Below are 22209 nucleotides of genomic sequence, written 5' to 3'. Positions count from 1 at the left end.
ATTTCTATTGATCATACATTCCAATAATTATCGATCTATAGTTTCCCCTATGTTTCATAATTTTTGGGATTTTATTTGTGTTACAGGGGCTTTTTGAAAATTAGCACTTTCATATCAGTGGGGGGATAGTTCAAATTACACAGTAAAATCTCTATTCTTTTGTACACAAATTTTGAAAATAGAGAGGTATTTTAAAAAGCTATGAAAAATAAACGGTGTGGTAAAAAATGTTATCAGATGACTAAATATAGGTAATATAACTTGAATTTTACATTTCTGGTATTTTTATTCAACTTCAGAATTTTATTTTCATGCTATAGCAAAAATTATCCACCGTATATCCACCATCTTTTTTCACCTTCTAGGGAGTCACCAATGTTATTACATTATGTTAACTACCTAACTACTGAAAAAAGGTCTTCCTGGTTTTTTTGGCAGAATTTTGCCAAATTTTGTATTTGACCATATTAGGGGAAATTCATGGTTTTTCGTCTTAATTTCTGTTAAAAATATTGGATTTATGTACAATTAACCAGATATTATATTTAAAATTCATGCCTGTACCTGAGCTTAAAATCGACTTTTACTACACTGGAAAAAATAAGTTCTGCTAATATTTCCAATTTTTATTGAAAAGCGAAAAATAACGAAGTGATTAGTAGTGTTCCGTTAACAGAATGAAATTGATTGGTCAAATGAAAATGGCTCCTGCACATTTACAAACCCTATTTAAAAATTCTCCACTTTTTTTAGATAGTTTGTGTTTAGTTTGTTTGTGATTTCATACCTCCATGGTTAATTTATGTATTTACTATTACTGCTACTGTTGAAAGATAATTGTATGTATTATTAACACACACTCTTCTGAGTATTTGTGAAAAAGTTAGAGGATGAATTTTATTTTGGGAAATATTCAAATTTTAACCCTTTTTTTTCCACCAAAAAAGTTGACAAATGCACATATGTGCGTTTTTAGTAAACCAGCATTAAAGAGTTATCAAGAAATAACTGGGTTATAACCGTAAAAAGCCTTGTACTTTTTATCTATGGGTGCAAACACCGCACCATATTACCAAAACAAATGAAAGTGACACAAAGCAATGGATTGTTTAATCCTAATCCTATAGTATTAATTTAATGAGCAACATGGCGTATATTAACTACATTAACATACAAGACTCTAGCATACTTTACAATCAGCTTTAGATAGCAACTCAAGAGAAAAATAACTTTTAAAAAATATTAAAAAGCAAATTTATAATACAAAAGTAGAGGATTATTAATTTTAGAAGGATAATCAGATTTAGCCTTCTCACAAAAATTCTGATGATTACAATTTTTTAACAGTTGCCACAATAAAGATACAGTACCAGCAACAGAGTGTAACAAACAACTACATTACAAACCAATTTTGCATTGTTGCAGAAGCTATCACAACAGATTGGTTTGTGTGAGCATGTGCGTTTCGCTCCGTTGCTTTCTCTGAAGCCACTCCCAGCAACCAAAAAAAGTCATTACAGTAATCCATAACACATAATTTTTTATATAAACATATAGTTAGAAATAAGTTTACTTTTATCTTAGTATATCATTGGTTATTACAATCTTATGCACAGTATTTATGTGGAATTGGACACGCATCAATTTTGTATAAAAAAACAAAAATGTACTACGGTAATTGTATAGTAAAATTTTAAATTCTTTTCGCTCCAAAATATAAGAAATCGGCTTTGCATAAACAATATATAAAACGATGACAGGCCTATAATAAATTATTATTTAGATATACAATAATTTAAACTATAATTATTAATTAACTTAAAAAGTTAATAAGTTGGAAGATGGTCATATCATCACTAGTAGCTTTCACAAGGGAAACGGGGGGAGGGGTGTTGCAAAACCTAAAATCTTGATGGCAATAAGAATATTTAAATAAATTGCCTGGGAAAATTCTCTATCGTGCCCGTAACAAAAAAAAATGCTATACATGCTATGTTTTTTCTTACAAGCAGCTTACTTTTTTTACTTAAAAAAAATATGACACTACTGCTTTTAATAAATGGCAAAAAATGTATGGGAAGCCAAGACGTTTTGTTTGATCAGTATCTGCACCATCAACGTACACCCACCCTCAACACACTAGTCATATACTGTATATGTATCAAATATGTATTCAACTCGCATTTATAAAAACACACACGCATATTCCTCTCAAACACACACACCCACACACTATATAAATCACATAAACTACAGTAATGATATCGTCGTTATTAATAATTATTATTATTAAATATGTTTTTGCATCATGCTTGCAACGACATATTTATAATGAGAACTTGACCTTTGACCTGTGTGTACATGTGCTACCACTACACTATATATCATATTTATACCACTTATTATGTTGTTCAAATAATCAATAAATAAATTAAGAGTTATAGAAATTTGGAATTACAAATGGCAACTTTAAATAGATTTTCTTATTAAATAATACAGTTACAGTTTTAAAATGGTGTTAAATCTGGAACTACATTTGAGCTAAGAAAAAAAAAAGTTTCATTTATAGGCCTACTCCGACATAATGGCAGTACATAAAACATCTAAATATAATACACAAATTAAATGATTAGATATTAGAGAACAGAAATGCATTTTAATACATAACAATTATACAGTTACTACTTTACAAAAAATGATTATATAAGGTTGAAAAAACTAAGTTATATAACAATCATACAAAAATAAGGACTAAGTATTTTAATATATTTGGCTATAAAATAATAAAGAGCAAGAAATTGGGGCTTATATTTTACATGCTTTATTAAGCCTGGTTCCCACTAGGACGCAATGCAAGGACGTAGCCGCAAACGAGTTGATCAATGATAAGAGACGGTCGAATAAATCCATCGCTTGTGATTGGTCAAATTCCTTACGTTGCGTTACATCGTTGTGTTCCGTCTCTAGTGAGAACCAAGCATTAACTGATTTTTGTATACAGTACTATCAGACGGTTGAACGTTCACAAAAGCAAATTTAATTATTCATAATAAAGACATTGTAAAAAAGACATCTTAATCAACTTTCAGAGCACACACCATACAAACACCAGTGCTGATCCGGTGTGTGTAAAGCTTTGTCTACACTATCAAACTAGTTTGACAAAAAAAGTGTGATGTGCCTAAATATGGTAGTGATATGACATCATCGTGTCCATATATGGGCGCATCACATTTTTTTGTCACATAATGTTTGATAGTGTAGACAGAGCTTTAATGCAATGTGAAAGGCATATACATGCCATGGATTATAATCTAAACACATATTCCATTAAAATATGGGGGGGGGGGGGGGTTAGAAAAAATGACCACAAAAATAATAAGATGTTTGTAATATTGTATTCCCATAACCTGTGCAATATGATTTCCACATTATTAATATTTATTACGTTTTTTTTTTCTATCTTATATATAAAAACAAGCTTACCAATAATATGGGTATAATAATAAAACCTTATAGTTACAATACAAATAGATTCAAGATCCAGACAATTTCTACAATATTATCAACATAAAGCTCTGTCTACACTATCAAACTAGTTTGACAAAAAAAGTGTTATATGCTTAAATATGGTAGTGATTATGACATCATCATGTCCATATATGGGCACATCACATTTTTTCTCGCATAAAGTTTGATATAAGTGAGCTTAAGTCAGGACATTTCAAATATATTTGTTTTATTGTATGCACTATCATTATTGTTTGCTGACATTAAATTTTAACATGTGTAATTATTAATAAATACTGTATTCCGTTCACTAGCAGAGTAGAAGACATGTTTAAAGTTTTACCGAAATACAAACATAAAATTTGCTAAATTTCTTTTCTATAAAATATCGTAAAGTGCTAAAAAAAATCGTTGAAGAATTTTTGATGTTTAGTACCTTGGAAAAAAGAGGGTGCATGTAAATATACCCATATTTAAAATTGATATGAAAAAATGATGGCATGGGCTTATTACCAATACAGCATTTTGTCTGAGAAGTCAAATATTAACAGAATGGGTAAATTACAAGAAAAATTTAAGGATAAATTTGATAAAGTAATCACTGAAGGTCGCAAACTACTGTTATAAAATATATGGTCTACAATAGTCTACTCAAAAACCATACACAAAATGACAAAATATTTGGATGTATACAAATACATTAAGTGGTAGAAATATACTCAGAAATTTTATCCCGTATATATAACTTCTTTAATTCACAATACCAAGTACAGTAGAACCTCTATTAAGGGGACACTTGTGTGAAACAAACATGGGACAATATATGTATTAACACTACATAAACCCATATTTGGGGGAAATCCCATATTCGGGGGAAATCCCATATTCGGGGGAAATCCCTACTCAGGGAAGTCCCTATTCAGGGAAGTCCTTATTCAGGGGAAATCCCTATGTCTAAGGAATCCCTTAGAGAATTCCCTTCTTAAGTGGACACTTTGTTGGTCCTGAAAGTGTCCCCTTAATAGGAGTTCTACTGTATGATGAACCAACAAAGCAGTATGATCATCTGTGCATGCTCACAAACAAGTCCATGTTGTGATAACTTGATAGACTGCACCAAATTCTGAAATGGAGGTTGTGGAGGTAGCCACGACAAGCCATCACAATACAGATTTGTTTGTTAGCTTGCGTAGACATTTTTTACGCCCGGTTGCTTCGTTTTCTTCCGCGTGGTGTTGTGTAAAGTTTCTATTGCTGGCCTCTACAGCGTAAGTGATAGCACAATCGTAAATGATGTGCGTATCTGTCCAACGACCAGATATACTCCTCTTCCCGCTCAGAATCTGTGGCTCCTCACTGAGGTCGCAATGGCATCTTCTTTTCATCCTCTAAACATACAGGATTTGACTCAATATTATATACAATGTTGGAGAAAGGTACACAGTTCCATATTTGAAGGGAAATTCATTTTGCAAGAGATGAGGATGGCTTAAAATAAAGTCTTCTTTTTGTCCTTAGATTTCTTATCACCCATACTCCTGTTAAAAATAACAAAGAAAATTATAGTTCATTTTTATTATTTTGTATCTTTAATCCTGTACATATTCCTTAATTACGTAAATGGCTTTGTTTTTTATTTTCTATTATTGTATAATGATGATAATGACATTTTCTTTAGTGTGGTTTACACTTGGACTTAACACAAGGATTAAGCGCAATGCAAAACGTAATCGCAACGCAAGAAAGTAAGCGTTACGCAAGTGGGATGACCAATCACAAACGGTTTGGGTGATCCATCACATTGTGATTGGTCGAATTACTTGCGGTTTAGTTACATCCTTGCATTGCCTCCAAGTGGGAACTGAGCAGTAAAGCTCTGTCTACACTATCAAACTAGTTTGACAACAAAAGTGTGATGTGCCCAAATTTGGTAGTAATATGCCCAAATATAGTAGTGATATGACATCATCATGTCCATATATGGTCACATCACATTTTTGATGATGATGATGAGAAAGCTTTGTTTTAGTGGTTATGGGGAAAATTATGAAGATAATGACGACAATGATGTTGTATCATATTAATATTTAAAAACTTACTTATTGTTAAGCATCCTCGATCCCGACAGACGGACTGACTCGTCAAATACAGCCTTGTCTTTCTCAAACTGTTTTCTCTTTTCTTCTAATTCTCGTTGTTGTTGCTCTAAACTCTTCCTCATTTGTTCATCTCGTCGTCTCAACTAAAAAACAAAAGTTAATTAAAAATTAGCTATCATCATTTGATTTATTTAATTAAATTTATTAAATAGTTTATCCATCCCATCACTCCAGACTGCACATTTTGGACAAGCCTTCAGATAGAATAAAAAAATTAGATTTATTTAATTAAATTATTAAATAGTTTATCCATCCTGTAATTGAGAAGTTACTCGCTGTTGGATGCGGATGAAATAAAAAATTGTAAAAATCACTAGCCCATCGGGCAAGTTAACTGAAGACACACATTTAGGGCAAGCACTCGGATAGAATACACAGACATCACCATTTGATTTAGATATGTTTTATTACTAGCCCACCAAGCAAGTTCACACATTTTGGGCAAGTCCTCAGATATAATACACTTACATCTGCTTCTGAATCTTTTAATTTCTTTTTCTTTTCCATTACTTTCATCTCAAATACTTGTTCCATCTCTGCTTCCATTTTCTTCATTTTCAGATCATGTTCCTTCTTTTCATCTTGGAACTGTGATAAGGGATTCTTGCTTGCTACCCTGAAATTAAACATTCATTTATAAATTTAATTTTTATTTAAAAACATCCGTTTCCTCCCTAAAATCCCCTTTTCCTCTGAGCACTATGAGCACCTATGAACTATACTATGTATAAAAATAATTATAAAACTCTATACAAAATCATTTATCAAATACAAATTACAGATGAAAAAAACTATGTATTAAAAATATAGCATTTGACTCTTACTTTGACGACACTTTGCGGCCTTCACCCGCGGTGATAGCGGTAAGTTTGCGACACCTGTAGTTTTCGTAATGAACGTTATTCGTCACGTCTTTCAGGTCTTGCATGTGTGTTCTGATGAGCATATTTCGAAGTGTAATGAAGTCACAGTGTTCTAAATTTTCAACTGAAAATGATAAAAAAATATTACAAATTAAGTTTTTGACATGCAAGTAATAAATTTCTTGTAAAAAAACGTCTAAATATTAAATGATTACACAGAGCTTAAATGTAAAATTTACATGGTAGTGTTCACATTTTTCTTGCATTATATTTGAGCACCTTGGTATATCGATGCTTGCCTGTTAATATCATGGGTTCAAATCCTGTATATTAAGCTCTGTCTACACTATCAAACTAGTTTGACAAAAAAAAGTGTGATGTGCCCAAATATGGTATTGATATGCTTAAATATGGTAGTGATATGACATCATCATGTCCATATATGGGCACATCACATCTTTTTGATTTTGTTTTGTTTTTTAATTTGGAATTGGTATAGTAAATATATTATGAAACTAATTCTCTATTGTGATATTAACTACAACCATGACACTGATTGTATAATACCCCTTTTACACCGGCAGTAAAAATGCGGAGTTGATCCGGAATTGTATAACCCGAGTCGTACCCGGGACGCAAAAATGCGGAAATGTAGGCGGTGTAAACGACATAAAAAGTTACCCGGGTCGCTGAACCACCCGGGTAAATGCGGAATGTATTCAGCGTCAAGTCAACCCGGGACGCACCCGGGATGAACCCGTGTTTGCGGTGTAAAACGCTCAGCGTATCTTTACCCGTTTGTTTACTATCCTCGCTCACTATAGTATTTAATTTACATAGAATTAAGATAAGATTGATTTTGTTTATTTGCTTATTTATTAAATAAAACTTATGGTTATTTATTATTCATTTTTATTTCAAGATATTATTCTTCGCGAGTAGACTCAATTTTTGTGTGTATTGCCATAATACAAAATTGTAGGAGGTATAATGAGCAGACCGTTACTAGGGTCTCTCTTCGTGCGTGAGAGGGCAATATTTCGAATGATCTAGAACATTTACACGGGTTGGTATTTTGCAGTGTAAATACACGAAACCCGTGTCATTCCCGGGTTAATGAATCAGGTGTGAAATGGAAATTTATCCGGACACGAACCGGGTTTGTTATAAGCTCAGCGGTGTAAAAGGGGTATTACTTCATCATTTTCCTACCTTCTGCTACGCCCCATGGATATTGTCTTCCTCGTACTCGTTTACCATTAACCTCCAAAACTGAGTTACTACCAACAACCGCAAATGGTACCCTGTCCTAAAATAAAAAAATTTAATATGGTGTAACTTTATTAAAATTTATCAATAAAAATACTCCTTCAAAAACCAGAAACTCTCAAAACACTAGAAATGTCAGAATCAGAAATTTAACAAATTTTTCCCCATTATTTAAATTACATTGAGAAAACAAGACATTTTGGATAACAAGCCTATTGTCTCACTGAATATTATAGTACTGTACATACTATATGAATATTTAACTATCAACTAAATTAATAACTTGCTGATGCTTCATTGCTTCGTGGAATATATTAATATTTATTAAATTATAATATTTATATATGAGTTGATCGCAACAGTAATGTCTAATAGCATGATGAATTATGTAAGCTAAATGCAGAAGACATTGGCTACCAAACTGTATATATTTCTTAAGCTTTAGCCTGACTGCAATTTCTACATTCAGTTTTCTGAGTGCCTTCATTTAATAACCCTCACGACGGAATAGTGCTCTCTATAAGCACTTCTTTCTGGCTGTTTTACTTTACCGTTTTGATTCTTTTTGCTTATTTTATTTGGAGATGTTCTTTGCCTTTGGATTTCAATACATGTATTTGTATAGTATAATAAAAATACATTTATTTTACTATTACTATGCACTAATTTATATGTACATTAATTTAAAAATACTATATATTATAATTAATACCTATTGTCTGGTTATAGTAAATACTAGAGATCCAGTCGCTGAAACCCACAGCATTATCAATTTTTTGCCTTTGGATTTTAATACATGCATATTATAATAATAGATTATTATTATACTATACTATGAACAAATTAATTTATAGTACCATCTTATATGTTATATAAAAATACTACACATTTTATAGTTAGCATTGTACTGTGGATTTAGTAAATTTTGATTGTAGAACGCATCTTCATATCGAAGTGTGCCACTGTTACAAAAGTGTATGTTCAAATAAATTATTATTCTTATATATTATGAATTAATACATATTGCCTGGTTACTCCTTATTAGGTTATTCAACCTACAAGATAGCCTATGGTACAATTCTATTTCCTATTCAACGGCTTGCACACTTCCCGCATGTCCGCCCACAATGACTTAAACGTTGTAACCTTTAACCAGGGCTTCTTCTCCCTAAGGCTGTTAAATCTATCAATTCACCTTTACGGAGATCTTAATGTGAGTCATTATCTATTTTTAGCCAAGGATCAATAACAGGCAAAATGCTGAATATATGTTTTATCAACTACAAATTGTACATTTTGTGTATTTTTTAATATAAGTTAACAATTTATTTAATATGCTATATATTTTAAAATAGGAATAAAAGGAACCAATTTAAAGATTAAATATGAATGATTAAATCAACACAGCACTGTTTTCTATAATCCAAATTATTTAAAAAAAATTGCACATCATCACAGCAACAAAAAGTCTATTTAAAATAATTTAATTTTTCAGGTTACTAGCTCAATGGGTTATTGATACATAAACACCACCACCAATTACAAATGTTTAATGAATAATCTATATAATACCACACATTCATACAGTAGATATTAAGCTCTGTTTACACTTTCAAACTATGTGACAAAAAAATGTGATGTGCCCATATATGGACATGATGATGACATATCACTGCCATTATTTGGGAATATCACCACCATAATTGGGCACATCAGACTATCAAACTATGTGACATATTACTACCATATTTGTGCACATCACACTTTTTTTTGTCAAACTAGTTTGATAGTGTGGACAGAGTTTTAGAACAGAACATTTGTTTAAGCAATAGCAATATACCACCAATAAGCAATGCAGTTTGCAATCACAGAATACGAAGATTAATGAAGATGAGAAAGCCAAAGAACAGAAATCATAAATATTCATTAAGGCATTTATAATGAATATTCATTTAAGGCATAAATATTCATTAAAGAACATAAATCATAAATATTCATTAAGGCATTGATAACGAATATTCATTAAAGGCACAAGTGTCATTATACATAATGAATTTTTAAAGACATCCATAATGAATATGTATAAGGCATATATAATGAATATGTATAAGGCATACATAATGAATATGCATGAGGCATACATCCAATGAATATGCATGAGGCATACATCCAATGAATATGCATGAAGGCATACATCCAATGAATATGCATGAGGCATACAGTACATCAAATGAATATGCATTAAGGTATAAGGCCTACCTAATGAATATTTATTAATATGCAAAACATTGTGATTTCAAACATGAATTATATTACACTTTACAGGTGTAATATTTAACTTCCAATTCAAAACACACACAATACATTGTTTATGATACGGAAATAACAACAAGAAGAGAATGACACAACATCAAACAATTAAATACTAACAGTGATATAACACAAGGGACACAGTCAGACATGCAGCTAGTAAAATGATTACAAGTTGTATCGTCTCTGAGAAAAGTTTCAAAAAGTCATCAAAATATTTTATAAATTGACAACAAATTTGACAAACATGACGCCCACACCTGCGTTTTGTATGGTGTGCGTCCTCATGTGCGTGTAAATTCCGGAGTTTTTCTCCGCAATGTTAAAGGGGAGTTTGTTACTCAGAGAGCGACACTACTATGATGTGTATATATATAAAGCATTGGTGAATCTGATAGATGAATGCGGTAGTTATATTTTATACCTTTACATTCACACTAGCCTTTTCTTGATCTCTCTGCAACATATTTCTCCTCTGATAAAAGAAGATGCAATGAGGAGGAGTAGGAGGTAAAAGAAAGAGCAATATTAACTCATTTCAATAATTAATATCTATAATATTTCATATCTTTAAATAACTATCATAAAATGTGCCATGCGTTTATCTGCCAGAGGGGGTTGTGACCATTGTTCTAACAGCTGAGCAGACTATTTTTGTAGTACATTTTCAGGCAATAATTGCATTCATTCATTAATAACGGTGTAATACAATAGATTCCACTAGTTTGATGCATTGTGGGTTAAATATTCATGAACAGAGAAGTTGTAGCTTTCCAAAATAAGTTAATTTTTCTACCTACAAGATTTTCTTTGATTTTCAATATTTTAGTCTTCATATGTGTCAAAATAATTTATTTAACATTTTTAAATAGAATAGCATGTACAATTTATTTTTGTTATTAGAAAAGAATGGATATAAAAAGGGGTCCTTAAAATGTATGGTTCAAAGTTCAATTTAAAATTGAAGCCCACAATGCATTATTCAAAATGGTGGACTAATGAATATCTACTGTACACACAGGAGAGTCGTATTACCAGGTATGTTACAGTAGGGTGTGGTACTACCAGATGTGGTATTACACCAGGAGGGACGTTACCAGGTGGGACAATACACCAGGTGGAGCGTTACCAGGTGGGGCATTACCGGGTGGGGCGTTACCAGGTGTATCAACATTACCTTCAATACTTTGTTGTCTTTTGAGTCGTCTTCATCTTCTGGCATTTCTGGGAATTCGTAGATTTTTATCTTATTTTCTTCAATTTCTTTCATAATCTGTAAAGATAAAATAACAATGAACATTTAAACTTAAATTTTGTTAATATCAATTATATTTGGTAGAAAGTATCTAATAATATTTCCGACTCTATAAAATATTTAGATAATGAATGAGAGAGTGTTGTTCCTAGACATGTCCTCAAACATCATCATTAAGCTCTGTCTACACTATCAAACTAGTTTGACAAAAAAAGTGTGATGTGCCCAAATATGATAGTGATATGTTTAAATATGGTAGTGATATGACATCATCATGTCCATATATGGGCACATCACATTTGTTTGTCACATAAAGTTTGATAGTGTAGACAGAGCATGTCAACCATTTTCCTATCAATAACAGATGTTAATTGATCCAAAAATTCTTGCATTGAATAGCATTGAGATGTGTAGTATTATCACTGGCATGTCAACACAAACAGCCTCTGTTTATTGACATGTGACAGTGCTCTCTAGCTTACCTGCTAACCTAAGCCTAGACTTATCATTAGCATACCAACAACACAAGCAGTCAGTATTAATTGACAGACATAAAACAGCTTAAAGCAGTCTTCCTGTACCAAGCTAGGCCATCACTCAATGACTGTGTTATCACTAGCATACCAGCACACCTGCTGTGACGTTTACTACAAATCACCATAGTGATATATCATCACAATCTTGTATATGACAGTTCACTAGTGTTGGACGATGTATATAACATTGTTTGGTATTCAAACGACATATTTTATACATTGCTTTCGTTTTCCATGGCAAGTAACAAGTGACGGCTTATATCTTAGTCGACTCTCCTAAAGGGTCATTCACACCTGTTCTGGCACGGTTCCGGTCTGACAAATCAAATCGAACATCAATGTTTCGTTTCACAACGCTCCATGCAGCTATGTACCAAACGATATGCGTGTAGCCACTTGAAAATGAAACATTGACATTCGATTTGCCGGCGCCGTACCGGAAAAGGTGTGAAAGACCCTTTCTGAAACTGGACACCTAAAGTATTTTTTACCATATAAAAACAAAGAATTTCTTGAAAACAAGACATATTTGGCCAGCCCAAAGGTGTCTAGTATTTGAGAGGTGACTATTCATGTCATAAAATATTAAATAAAAACAAAGCTGGCTTGAAATAAACCGTTGTTTAGTTTTATATGCACTGCACGCCGTATGCAAAAAAAAGAAAAAAAAGGGGGGGGGGGGGGGAATTGCAACAGCTATAGCCAATGGAGCAATAGCCTTAAACTATGAAGTATGCTCCTAAATGGAAGAAGAACTTTTGCCTGTTGGTGGATGGCTGGGTCAACTCTGTCCACCAAAACCACAGTACAATCATTTCATTAGAACAGTAGTATTAGCAAAATACTCGCCAAAACCAAACAGCATCAATTTACCTGTTTCTTGAAATCCCTACATTCTTCAGCAGTCAGTGTGTCAGCTTTAGCTATCAGCGGAATGATATTTACTTTATCATGTAATCGTTTCATAAACTCCACATCCAATGCCTTCAACCTATAAATGATAAATGACAAGTTATGTTTGGGCTGCAGTCTGACGCAAATCACATTTGGGTTCAATGCTTTTCCAAAGCTCTGTCTACACTATCAAATTATGTGTTCAAAAAAGTGGACATGATGATGTCATATCACTACCATATTTGGGAATATCACTACCATATTTAGGCACATCAAACTCTTTTTGTCGAACTAGTTTTATAGTGTAGACAGAGCTTAAGGTATAGCCAGATTTATCAACCGCTTTGTACTATAAAACAACCCTCGAACCACCCACCCTCCCTCATATTTTCTATAACAGGGGTCAAAGGTCAACTTACCCATGGCCTGATGGCGCAATAAAGTACAGACAAGAATGTACCCGCTTGTCTGGAATGCTTTTTCTACTAACTTGTGACTCGGCATTCAAATATTCTTCAAATTTATTATCAATGTGATCAATAATTGGTTGCCAGCTGAAAATACATCATAAATAAATCATTACAGAAATCATGAATATTCATATATCATCACTATGAATAAATCATAAAACATTTGCATAATTAATCAATAAATCATGAATATTTATATCATCACTATAAATAAATCATAAAACATTTACATAATTAATCAATAAATCATGAATATTAATATATCATCACTATGAAAAATCATAAAACATTTGCATAATTAATCAATAAATCATGAATACCGTATTCATCACAATAAATAAATCATAAAACATTTGCATAAACAATCAATATTTATACAACTCTATAAATCATAAATATTCATATTTTCTAATCATAATTTGATACAATTAATATGAATATTCATAACGATGGGTAGGGTGGCCATTTCCTTTCCACGCCGCCTTATCTTCCCTGATATTTCACCCAGGTACTCATTTAAACTGGACTGGGAGATATTTCCTTTATGGAAATTAAAGCCAGGTCTTTCTGTATGATAGTCAAGTGTGCTGACCACTTGACCGCAATGTTTATAATAAGTGACTGTACCAATTACTATTGTCCACTTGGTCACCAAACCCTGGGGTGTCTACAATTGTTAGTCGTAGTTGTACTCCGTTTTCTTTGAGAATAACATTTGATGTCTCAACCTACAATTTAACAAAGAAATAATAGATTATTGTAAACATTAATCACACAAAACATTGAATATAATATAATAGTCATTCTAATTTGAAATGTATTTATATCTTTAAATTACTAATAAATACTATAAAAATTAATATCAATATGCACTGATTATATTTGCATAATAAACTTTAAAAAATGAGAGGAAAGTCATGATTAACATTTTTTATTGTTATTGAATAATCATGAAGATGTACAAAATAAAGATAAATAGAATAACTGAATTCTTCTTTATGAAATATTGAAGATATGAACATTGTTAAATAAATTCAAAACAACATTCTCCTATTGGGATGATGAAAGTTCTGTAAAATCTTACTACAATCAAAATTGTGTCGCAATTAATAAAGAAGCTGCTATTGAAAGAAAATTCACATTATTTATGCTTACTCGGAGCATGGAGTAATAATTAGATTTATTCCATGCTCCGAGTAATTAAGTAATTAGTATTCACATCTCGTTAAGTATTCATAATGTACTATTCAATATTTTTAGCACTTATGTTGAGAACCGTTCCATTGATCTACTAAGAAAGAGGCCAATGCACTCTGTAAATCAATTTTCTTAAAACTGCTTTCATCAATATTTTGGAATCTCTGTATGTAAAATGTCTTAAAAACATTATTATTCACTCCACAAAAGACAAGTTTTAACGCCAATTCATAAAGACGAGTGGTAACTTAAAGTGGAAAATTGCATAGCTTGTCCCATGTAGAAGCTATATCTATCCTGGGCAGAAACGCCAGTCCCCACCGCGTTGGGTGTAAATAGTCATAAGGCATAACATAGATTATATATTTTTATTACCGTTACCACTCGGCTGTGTAAATTGGCCTTTGTGCTCCAAATGTACTCTACTCTGATGTAAAATAAGAACAGAAAGCAGTGAAAAAATAGTAGGATAATCAATAACCCGGCTGGAGGAAAAACTGGTTGGAATGTTACACAGTGTATTAAATGTATAAAATATAACATGTAGTGCAGACTAACAGTACTGTAAATCATTCTTTGGCATTTATCAAGGTTAGCTTATCCTATCCATGTTGATAATTCTACTTTATGTAATGCATAATGACATCTTAGTATCAAATGATGAATTAATGTTCCCTTGGTGTGATTAGGTTAGAGCCTTCTGAACAGTTGAGTAGGTTTATGTAGATCAAATTATGTATAATACTAGAGTACTTTTATGCCATTAACCTTTCTTTAACAAAGAATTTTCTTTGCTAAGTTTTCTCTCTTATTTCTTAAACTACAGTAGGTTCACAAAAAGACGCAACGCACGGACGTGAGCACAATCATCGATCAAAACTCGACGGATCATCCATAAACAACTCATGATTGGTCAAATTATTTGGATTTACGTCCTTCTGTTGCGTCCTAGTGCGAACTAAGCTTTAATAATAACATAAAATATTTTGGTCATTTCTCTTCTAGCACTGTGGTGCATCTCATTGTTTTGGACCTTTTTATTAGAAATTTGGCAAAAACAGAAAGACAATTTTAAAATGCAGCAGCTAGGCCTGAATGATAGGCCTACAAAACTAAGACTAGCTAGGCTAGGTCTACTGTAAGACCGCACGAGAGGACATTCAACACGAGCTACTTAGGTTTTTTCTCTCTTTTTATCATAATTTACCACAAAACGTACATTTAAGACTAAGGAATGACCTGGTTTAATGTTTTTAAATGTAATATACATTATATTATTATATATATTATTATATATATTATTATTATACACATGCATTATTTTTACAATGGATCTTTAAATATACAGTATATTTATATGTTTTACATATCATACACAGTAATACTGTAGATACAATATATATTTAATAATAATAATTAAAAGATCCTAGATAAAAAATATCTAGATGTTAGCACTGTAGGCATTGTTATGAATAAGTACGTACTTCCAATGTCAGCTACTTAACTCGTACGACCTACGCCATCTGCCTACTTAATTCAGATTTTCTTTAAGCCAATACAATAAAAGAATACTTGGTAACTGTTATTACCATAATTAAGATGTTAGATCAAAACAATTGTATCATCATTTTCTCTTTTTATAAATCAGTAAATTTGTAATAATACAATTTGATCTTTCTGGTCTTTAGTAAAGTGATCACAAATTCGTTTTGATTAAGAAATAAAGTCGATATTAAATTACAAAACTTTATTGTTAGGGTTTTCATGGGCGTGGCATATAGATTAAAACATTAAAATAATATACAATTTGATCTTTCTGGTAAAGTGATCACAAAATTGTTTTGAGTAAAGAAATAAAGTTTATTTATTGTTAGAGTTTTCATGGGCGTGGCATATAGATTAAAACCTTAAAATACTTATTAAAATGAAGTTCAACAAATTAAAAATGGCTCAGATAACTATTCAAATATAATTAATATTATAATCCCATTTCTTTTGTAAATAGACAATAAAAGGAAATGATCAAATAATATTATATCTACATTGTACAGTTATATTATCAATGTGATAAAATTCACTGAAAACTTGAATATCTGAGAAGGTCCCTGAAAATGAACTTACTAGTAGTAGTAGACTAGTAGTAGTACGAGTACATTTTAGTTAGGTCTTTACCTATCCCATCTATCCTGTAGATTAACCTCATGTACTTCAATTAAGAGAAGATTCAGAGCGTAAAATTAATAAGATTATTATTCATTATCATTCAATTTAATAATTGGAGAGCATGGCGTGTCCCGGTGTACGGTAACAAAAGGGATCTTATGATAAGTTGGTTCCTCAATGTGACACAAAATTAAGTGAAAGTGAATTCGAAGAAAAGTTCTTAACAAAATGTCAAAAATATTGATATACAAAATGCATATGAAAAAAATAATACTATTAAAATTACTGCACAATCTAGTACTGTATAGAAAATTTACAGGGCATTATAAAGCTCTGTCTATCAAACTTTATGTGACAAAAAAATGTGATGTGCCCATATATGGAAATGATGATGCCATATCACTACCATATTTGAGCATATCACTACCATATTTGGGCACATCACACTTTTTTTGTCAAACTAGTTTGATAATAGTGTAGACAGATATTTATACAACAGTTCCTGTTTTGGCCACTCCCCAAGTCATTGTGGTATGTGAAAACTCTATCATATTTTTATGGTTAATAATAATTAATAATAACCTTGATTTGGCTCCAGTTAAACAAATTCTAGTTGAATTTTCATTCAATTACTCTTCATAAAATAATAAACAATTGGATACAATAATTTAAATATGATAAATGTGACCTTCACAAAGAAATGTAAATACTATTCACAGAAAATAGTATCACTAAATAATAATAATGCCCCATATTTATGTTTTATGTATTATGTACCAAATACTGAATTTTAGTCTCGACCAATACTTGTGATGTTTAAACTGGGCCACCTTTTATTTTCTTTTTAGCCATTTACCTATTTTAGACGAGTAATTTTTTTTTGTTTAAACCAATTTTTTTGCAATGCCAAATGACACATTCAATAATAACTTCTCCTACGTCACAGTCACAATTAATGAAATGAAATCAGGTCACGGAGAGTTCATCATAAATTCTCTAATTAAATGGACAGGTAAACCGCTAGTGAATTCTGATTGCTATTCTATAATATAAATTAAAGTACATTTTGCTTCTAATCATTATCTGTTTATCCTCCGGATTATACCAAATATTAAATTGAATAGTTAGCTAACTACTCACAGACCAATTAGCTTAATTCCCAATTAGTGGATATCCAGTAATACGATGCAGCAGCATCACATTATGGACAGAATTTAAACTCTGCTGTTAAGTTTCAACAGAGTTTTGGTTATTTGAAAAAACTAGTTTAACCCCTGTTAAGACTAAACAGATCTGTTTAGCCTGTTAAAGTGTTAGGGCGTTCGTACAAACTAGTTTAACCCCTGTTAAGACTAAACAGATCTGTTTAGGCTGTATGTTAGGGTGTTTGGACAAACTAGTTTAACCCCTGTTAAGTCTAAACAGATCTGTTTAGGCTGTTAGTGTTAGGGTGTTTGGACAAACTAGTTTCACCCCTGTTAACACTAAACAGATCTGTAAAGTGTTAGGGTGTTTTGACAAACTAGTTTAACCCCTGTTAAGTCTAAACAGATCTGTTTAGGCTGTTAGTGTTAGGGTGTTTGGACAAACTAGTTTCACCCCTGTTAACACTAAACAGATCTGTAAAGTGTTAGGGTGTTTTGACAAACTAGTTTAACCCCTGTTAACACTAAACAGATCTGTAAAGTGTTAGGGTGTTTGGACAAACTAGTTTAACCCCTGTTAAGACTAAACAGATCTGTAAAGTGTTAGGGTGTTTGGACAAACTAGTTTAACCCCTGTTAAGACTAAACAGATCTGTAAAGTGTTAGGGTGTTTGGACAAACTAGTTTAACCCCTGTTAAGACTAAACAGATCTGTAAAGTGTTAGGGTGTTTGGACAAACTAGTTTAACCCCTGTTAAGACTAAACAGATCTGTAAAGTGTTAGGGTGTTTGGACAAACTAGTTTAACCCCTGTTAGGACTAAACAGATCTGTTTAGGCTGTTAGTGTTAGGGTGTTTGGACAAACTAGTTTCACCCCTGTTAACACTAAACAGATCTGTAAAGTGTTAGGGTGTTTGGACAAACTAGTTTAACCCCTGTTAACACTAAACAGATCTGTAAAGTGTTAGGGTGTTTGGACAAACTAGTTTAACCCCTGTTAACACTAAACAGATCTGTAAAGTGTTAGGGTGTTTGGACAAACTAGTTTAACCCCTGTTAGGACTAAACAGATCTGTTTAGGCTGTTGAAGTGTTAGGACGTTCGTACAAACTAGTTTAACCCCAGGTCTGGTTAGGCTGTTAGGGTCTTTGATCAGACTAGTTTAACCCCTGTTTAGACTCAACAGCGGTACAGTAGGGTTTTAGTAATACAAACTACTGTAGCTTAGCCCCTGTTCATACTAACAAAGCAATACAATGCTGACAAATTGCTTGAGGTCTAGCATTAGGCACATCTTATTGACCCTGGCTGACCGGTTGACCGTATTAGCCTAACTTGCGGATGTCAATCTTTCATTTTGCAGACATACATTAGCCTTTCCAATAGCCTTGAACTATTAAGTCACCCATGAAATCAATAATTATTAATTTATTAATGCAACATTTATAATTTTATTAAATTATGGATTCAATATGTCAAGTGTTCAGTATTTTGAGGTCACTGTGTTTTTATGTAATCGATAAAATTATTTAGGCATATAATTTGGAGTAAAAATTCTTAATTTTCATAATTTTAGAATATATATATATATATATAGCAAATTTCTTCACTTGCACTAATGAAGGGCTAGTGTTGCCCGAAAGCTCTGCTAACCTTTCTGGCTGTTTTACTTTATCGTTTTGATCTAGCTTTTCGCTTTTTTTTTTTGTATCTCCATTGAGATCCAGCCACTGATATCCACAGCATTGTCATTTTTTCAGTAATTTGCCTTTGGATTTATTATAGCAACTAATACAATGTTTTAAAGAGCTTTACACACAAAAATGATACATAAAATATTCTAAGATAAAAACGTTATAAACCAAAATGATATGACACGACTAAAGCATGGCATTTATATGAAGTGCCAAAGTCATTATCCATAGTAATTGTTACGCATGGATGAACAAATGATCACAAACTATATTTTAAATAAACATATTTCTTACTATTTTTAGAAAATAGTTGAGATTTTCAGCATCATTGACAATACTGAGTACAGAAATGACAATTTAACTCGAAATGTATCACTTTATATTGGAGCATTTGCTATTTAAATATTTATACAATCTGTTGACACTGTTACCTACAACAGTATAAATGAATACATTTCAAGGTGAGGTTGTAATGGCTTAATTGGTTACAAGGTTGTTCATCCACATAGCTTTGCATAATGTTGTAATGTACCACCATGGAGGCATGGATTCAAATCCAATGAAAAATATGGCTTGATCTATATGCCTATTTCTCTAGTACCTTTATGGTATACTGTACTGTGTAGCATTAAACTGTTGTTGCTTTCAACAGAATCTTGTCTAATAGAACTAGGCTTCATGTGCACAATATGGGCTAGTAATTTAACAAGCCCAGTCACTGGTGGTCTAGTTGATACAAATGATTAATACAGCAACTCTTCTTTTGTATTGCCAGGGTATTATTACTTTTGAGTGGTTAATACTAAAATTAAATTGTAGTTTCAAACATAGATGCAGTCAGCGAGCCGTCTTTAGACAGGAAGCTTAAGAAGGTCCCTCCCTGTAAGCTTCACATTTTGCAACTCTATCTGTTTGACCTTGTTGTAACAAGCCTAAACAAAATAGGCTGGCAGCAGTTAATACATTATAGCCTATTACATTACTCTCAAGTTTTTTTTATGTAGTAGGATATGGCATTTCTTCCACTGCCTGCTAGCCTACAATAATTGTTTGTTGAGAGTGAATATAATTGGTCAATTAGCGTGTGAACGGTTCTTGTTTCTACCAGAAAACAAAACAAAACCATCAACTTGATTGACTGTTAGAATTAAACTAGTTACATACAGTAGTTTTCCTGCTATCTATGCTATCTGTGTCAAAGCACAGAATATAAAAAAAAAGCGGTAGTGTTAAACATTTATTAGAAAACAAGAACAATTCATAAATGACTTTCCACCTGTCACCAGCTATAATTGTTTGAATGTGAGGTAAAAACATTTTCAACTAGTAGATCATACCATAACTTTTTTTCAGCCGAAACACACCCTTATTTTATGTACCAAATAAATTTGGTTACTTTTTTTTATCATCAAATCTCTTTTATTTCATTCAATATAAATTGAAACACATCTAAAACGGCACTGTTACACCAAAAAGTACAAGTAACCTAACTGATTAGCCTACGGCAATGAAATGCGAGCTAAAAATTACACAAAAAAAAGACAATTTCTACTTTATTTAAAGATGACCTAGATCACTTCACAATTAAATGATTATATTTCCATATTTAAAGGGGACAATGACATCGGTGATCCTTCATATAATCACAAAACTATTTGAACAAAACACACACATTTTATTTTTTTTTCAATTATTGATAGAATTGCCAATCTTATCATGAATCCAATCTATAATTTTATCTTTTCTATTCATTTTTGTTAAAAAAACCATTCACGATTGAAAAGATTTTTACAAAATTCTAGGACACTTGGTTCAATTTAGATATAGATACGCGAAATACTTGTAGATCATAGAAAGAAGATATTATTGTGGCTAGTTTAACAACAATCTTGGGACTTTAATTATTTTTGTTTAAAAAAAGCATTTATTGAAAAATAATCTTGGTTTTGATATGCGAAATACTGTTGATAGAAAGAAGATATTCTGGCTACTTAACAAGTTTGGTTTAGTAGAGTAATATTACACTTAAGTAAGATTTTCTCTTAAATATTAAGTATTTCCCTAATAAATTGTATTCACTTTTAATTTTAAGGGTACAGTAAGTGTTTCGCTTAGCCCAGGTGAATACGGCCACTGGGACTTAATTAATATCCAGAGCAGTATTTTCTTGATTTTGCGATAGTCTACCGGCTTCTCTTAGCATGTCCTTGGTCATTTTAATGCTTAACTATATGAATACTAAAACAATAGACAATTCAAATGTAAACATAGAGTAATATAAACAAATCACAGCGAATGTACTTGATTAGATCAGCTTGAACGGAAGACTAGTGGGCCTTGCCACGATAAGCACTTCCTCTTTTAAGACCAGCAATATGCTGTACATAAATCTACTATTTCAGTAATAAACAATCATGTTATCACTGCCAAAACATATCATTGCTTTTTTCCATAACTTCTAACCAGGAAGAAATTAAGTGTTGAAAAGCATTATAAAGATTCATCAATTAAAGAGTGTGTATGCTTTTAAAACTGTATTTTCATTACCCCTTCGACACACTAAAATAGTTTGCTCATTGATGACAGTGGTGATATGAGAGCTCACAGAGATTAAATGCAACACAAGAACATAACGCAATGTAAGTGATTCGACCAATGACAAGTGATGGATTATTCGAAGTGTTGCTTGTCATTGGTCAACTCATTTGTGTTGCTTGTGTTGTGTCTAAGTTCTTGTGTTGCG

General features: G+C 31.9%; 1 protein-coding gene across 3 annotated transcripts in view; it reads right to left on the bottom strand.

The window, feature by feature from the left end:
- Positions 1 to 1030: 1030 nt before the first annotated feature.
- LOC144849632 (septin-7-like) overlaps positions 1031 to 22209 on the bottom strand; it is a 34579-nt gene continuing 13400 nt past the window's right edge. For 2 of the 3 annotated variants that reach the window (XM_078706608.1, XM_078706606.1), the window contains exons 4-13: positions 13894 to 13994; positions 13216 to 13350; positions 12776 to 12893; positions 11289 to 11384; positions 10536 to 10586; positions 7745 to 7841; positions 6494 to 6656; positions 6138 to 6285; positions 5610 to 5752; positions 1031 to 5048 (exon numbers count right to left, since the gene is read on the bottom strand). In XM_078706608.1, the coding sequence (XP_078562734.1) occupies positions 5000 to 5048; positions 5610 to 5752; positions 6138 to 6285; positions 6494 to 6656; positions 7745 to 7841; positions 10536 to 10586; positions 11289 to 11384; positions 12776 to 12893; positions 13216 to 13350; positions 13894 to 13994 (1101 nt within the window). In that variant the 3' untranslated portion in view covers positions 1031 to 4999. The remainder of the gene's footprint in view (positions 5049 to 5609; positions 5753 to 6137; positions 6286 to 6493; positions 6657 to 7744; positions 7842 to 10535; positions 10587 to 11288; positions 11385 to 12775; positions 12894 to 13215; positions 13351 to 13893; positions 13995 to 22209) is intronic. The other variant, XM_078706607.1, reaches the window with a different exon arrangement.

Source organism: Antedon bifida, chromosome 8 (assembly GCF_963402885.1).
Source record: "Antedon bifida chromosome 8, ecAntBifi1.1, whole genome shotgun sequence".
NCBI classification, from domain to species: domain Eukaryota; kingdom Metazoa; phylum Echinodermata; class Crinoidea; order Comatulida; family Antedonidae; genus Antedon; species Antedon bifida.
This window is presented reverse-complemented; position numbering and strand designations above follow the sequence as displayed.